At 47.8% G+C, this 4,669-nt stretch overlaps 1 protein-coding gene across 1 annotated transcript; it reads left to right on the top strand.

Annotated features, from left to right (window-relative positions):
- The first annotated feature begins 432 nt into the window (after positions 1-432).
- Positions 433-2,200, top strand: LOC142584093 (uncharacterized). The gene is made up of 2 exons (XM_075694269.1): positions 433-1,584; positions 1,644-2,200. The coding sequence occupies exons 1-2, from the start codon at positions 1,301-1,303 to the stop codon at positions 1,762-1,764; spliced, it is 405 nt and encodes a 134-aa protein (XP_075550384.1). The 5' UTR covers positions 433-1,300; the 3' UTR covers positions 1,765-2,200.
- The last annotated feature ends 2,469 nt before the right edge of the window (positions 2,201-4,669 follow it).

The raw sequence follows: 4,669 nt of genomic DNA on the forward strand, positions 1-4,669 counted from the left end.
AGACCGTGAAATTTGCGTCGCAAGAGGAATCGCTCGACTGCATGGAGGGAAAACTGAAGTGTTGCTGACAAACTTCAGTCAGGAGTTCAAGCACATCAACAAGGGCACGACGATCGCGTACATCGAGGAAATTCTGGAAACCAGTAATGCGTTTGTCCTCTCGGATTCCACCGCATCTACGGCGACGACCATGGTTCCCGAACCAGACTATGACATTAATCCAAGTCTCCCCGTGATTAAGCAACAGCAGCTCAGAAGTCTGCTCCGACCATACAAAGGCTGTTTTTCGACGTCAACGAGGATTCGAGGATCACCAGTCGCCAAGCATCCCATAATTACCGAGGAGTACGCTCGACCACTCCGCCAGAGCCCTTACCGAGTTTCCCCGCGAGAACGTAAAGCTATAAGAGAACAAGTCGACGAAATGCTGCGCGACGACATCATCCAGCCGTCGAAAAGCCCGTGGGCATCACCTGTAGACGACGCATTGGATCGGCTCTGCAACGCTAAATACTTCTCGACGATGGACCTCAAGTCTGGCTATTGGCAAATAGAAGTCGACGAAAGAGATCGCGAGAAGACCGCCTTCATCACCCCAGACGGCCTCTACGAGTTCAAGGTTATGCCATTTGGACTGTGCTCGGCGCCTGCAACGTTCCAGCGCGTGATGGACACGGTTTTAGCAGGATTGAAGGGGCAGACCTGTCTAGTTTACTTGGATGACGTCGTTGTCTTCGCCGGAAGTTTCGACGATCACCTGAGGCGGCTTGCGACAGTACTAGAGGCCATGAAGTCATCAGGGCTCACTCTGAAGCCGGAAAAGTGCCGCTTCGCTTACGATGAGCTTCTGTTCCTAGGCCACGTCATCAGCAAGTCTGGGGCGCGATCTTGTACGCGTTCCAAAATAGAACGGACCGCCTCCGTTCTAAACGTCACGAAATAGGCGGTTCGCAGTGTTCGCGAGAACGAGAGGAAGCAAACAGCCAATGAGCGAAGTGGAAGCCTGCGTCACGCTTTTGACGTCTGCTTGGGGACCGTATAATATATTGAGAAGCGTTTGCAACATGTTGAGAAATATTTTGCTATTATGAGTGAGTAGCAAAATATGTTGGTGTTGCTTTTCAAAGATTCAATTTGGAATGCAAAACGACTGAAACAAAATATTGCGGTTAATGTCTTCAACTGGCGCTAGGTGGTGTCGCAGTTTTGCGAAACGTTTAGTGATGGCGCTAGCTACCACCACGTTTCAATCACACGGCGCGAATTTTGAAGCGGTTGGTTTAGTCGTTCAGTTGAAGCCATGGCGCTTAACGTAGAAACACCGGCGAAGGGGCCGCGCGTGTCTGAGGCTCAGAAGGAGACGGTGGTCGCCTTCATGCAAGAGCATCCCCAGCTGGCTATAAGATCCAGCGAGCTGGGGCCACGCTTCACTGCTGGCGACCGCCGACGGCTGTGGCAGCAGCTAGCCGACCAGCTCAACACGCAAGGCCCCGTCGTGAAAACCGTCGAGCAGTGGCAAGAGTGGTGGCGGAAGCAAGTCTTCGAGGCCCGCCGCAACGCTGCCGCACTTGCCCAAGAACAAAGGTGAGTGACCGTCCAATGGCCTGGGCGATTTGTCCTTCGACATTGGCGTGTATTTTCAGAAAAACAGGAGGGGGGCGGCTGCATGGCTTCCATGGCAGAGTACTGCAGCTCACCGGGACGGTCCGCCTCCACGGCGTGACCGACCTCCCCTACCAAGAGGTAAGCACACTGCCGCCGTAATATCATGGATTCCTGAATGGTGCCGGTTTAGAGTTTGCCATTATCTGTAAGTGCTACATTTAGCAGAACGCAACACCGTTGGTGAACAGGAAAATAGCGTAGGAGAGAATGGAAAAGCAGGTATGTTAATCAACTAGAATCTCAGTTGGCTGCGTTTTCGGGAAAAGGGGGGTTAAGTGATTAACACAGAATTAAAATGCCTTCACGGAAGTGCACGAGGACGGTAACACATGGGATCATTAAGCACTCAATAATTGCACAATATTTTCGCAAATATTGTAACATAGGCATTGTAACGAATAGCCACGCTTACGACATTTTCCAGCAGGCTGACGTCCCCACCTATGCGATGGAAGTCGTCGTCGAAGACGAGGCTGCGGGCGTGAGCACAGCGACACGTAAGCATCAGAGGAATGATTGTTTTAATTATCGCCAAGTGTGTGTGCAGTTCGTAAACATTAATGTGTTTACTCTACAGCGGCAGAGGATCCACCGCGCGGCGCGGCGCCTGCCGAAAGGGCGGCCGCTGCACCTGGTAAGTTATTGATCCTCAAGCTGTTAAATAAAATGAGCTCTTGTATTTTATTGAACTAGCCCAATAAGCCATAACATGGCCATAGCCACTTTTATTGGTACCATAAAATGCTGTGTGCTTTCAGTGTTGCAGCATCCTGTTCGGCCACCACGTCGACAGCGACCGCGACGGGTGGATACCCTGACTACGATGTCGTCGCAGTGTGCCCGCAGCCTGGAACAGGGCGACGAGGTGCTGCAGGTTGGTAGGCCCTTTGGTGTCATTTTACATGAAGGACATAAATATTCTTTATGCTTTGCTATAAGTAAATCATGAATCTGAAAAACAAACCAGCTTGGGATGTAAACAAGAAATATGCGTTGTATAGAGGGCTCGGTAACGTATCTTGCCAACGATCAGCCGCCGGACGAAAGGTTGGTTAGCCCTGAAAAGGGCTGTTTGGTGGTGAGAGATGCATTAGAATAGATGACGGAAAAGTAGTTCCAGCAGGTCTTTGTCTGTCCAAACGAAGAGGGTATAGCTTGTACGCGAAGCTTGACACTGCCAAAGAATGCCATAAGGCCCGTGGCTCTTCAGCAGAGAGGGAATCGTTGTGCACGTTGCAGTTCTTCACAACAGCAGCTTGCAGCCGTGAGCTGGTTGCGAGTAATCAGTAATCACCATAATTATTCATTCCAGGTGCTGCGCAGAATCGAGGCTTCCACAACCCGCCTCGCTGTCGCGGCAGAACGGACGGCAGCAGCCCAGGAGGGGATCCTGGAACAGGTGCGCGCCATAGCGCAGGACATCGCTGAGCACCTGCAGCAAGCGAGAAATTAATTTATTTTATTCATTTGTTTCACCAGTTCCGTTTGTTTTATTTATTGCTTGAGTTTCCTTTGAGTAATAGAGGATTTTTTGGTTGAGAGGTGCAATGCGCGCGCCCATTTTTGTTCTGTTTGAGTTTCCTTTGAGTAATAGAGGAGGATTTTTTGGTTGAGAGGTGCAATGCGCGCACCCATTTTTGTTCTGTTGTATTTGCCTCTTTCTATTTATGCTTATCCAGCTGCAATGCCAGCGTGCTTTTTTTATTTACACATTTCGGAGGCGCCTAGTCATTCACACTGGAATCGTTACAAATAGTTGTCGATTTCTGTGTATGGGTTTTCTACTGCGATATTTATATTGCTTCACTGTGTTGTAGCTTACTGCACTCATTATGAAGCGTTACCGCATAGTGTTTGCACTGTGATATTTTCATTTCGGCACAGTGAGGCTAAGGTGCAACGACTACAATGTCGTCTTTATTCCGAAGCACCAAACTAGTCACTCTTTAAGTTGCATAGTTTCACAAATAAAAATGACCATCATCATTGCACCACACCAGTGATTGGTTTCCTCTAGTCTTCGTTCCAAGGGAGTCATTGCAAGAATAACTTTCACGCGTGACACTTTCTGGGTGCTGTGAGATTGTAGAGCCAATTATTCATGTTTTATGTAACATGTTTCATCACAGCTGGCAAGTGCACTCACCTTTTTACAATTATGATTCACCTGTTGTTTAGCATCGCACTACAATTGCTGCCGAGAAATGAATGCTTCTAGTCAGTGACTCATAACACTGACAAGGGAATGGATATACCTGGGATAGTCATTCTTTCTTGCAAGGTCACGTAAATCTAACTGCAAGTTTTACATGCCGTGGTGAAAACGAATTGTGTGATGCTGATGTTGCAATGTTGTCACATGCTTTGCTACCTGAAGCATGTTGTACTACAAGGTTTGTGATGTACTTGTCATCATAGAGTGTGATAAAGTTGACCTATTTTTTTGCGCTTTTACGTTAATTTACATCTACCCATTTGGACATGATGTGACGAGTGTAATGCTGTCACTACACTCGGCGTTACATTTTGTTTGTGTTTGAATCCGCATTCATTACGCTTTACTTGCTTGCCTCGCCTGCGTATTCATGCTTGCACAGAAGTTTTGATACACCTAGCACAAGAGATGGCTAGCAAGCATATTGCCTCACTCCTACCAACGTACACTGAGCGTCAAAATGCACAGGATGTGGCGGTTGCGTTCATTCTGATGTGTTTTATGAAACTTTTTCGCACCTTTTGCTGATGGTGACCATGATTACAGAGTGCCAATCATATGTATTGCTTCCATCAAGTCTGTCATGACTATGATGGGTCAAGGGATGTTTTTATTTCATATTTCATGTGATATTTAAAGAAAAGGCTGCACTTTCACGTTGCTACCGCGTTTCATGTTCCACTAGGAAAGAAGTACTTTGTGATGTGCATATTGCATAAGACAATGCTAGCTTGGGAGCAGCAGCGAATGCAGTTCTTCAGATGAAGGGGCATTAAGCATTGCCTTACG

This window comes from Dermacentor variabilis, chromosome 6 (genome assembly GCF_050947875.1).
Source record: "Dermacentor variabilis isolate Ectoservices chromosome 6, ASM5094787v1, whole genome shotgun sequence".
Lineage (NCBI taxonomy): Eukaryota > Metazoa > Arthropoda > Arachnida > Ixodida > Ixodidae > Dermacentor > Dermacentor variabilis.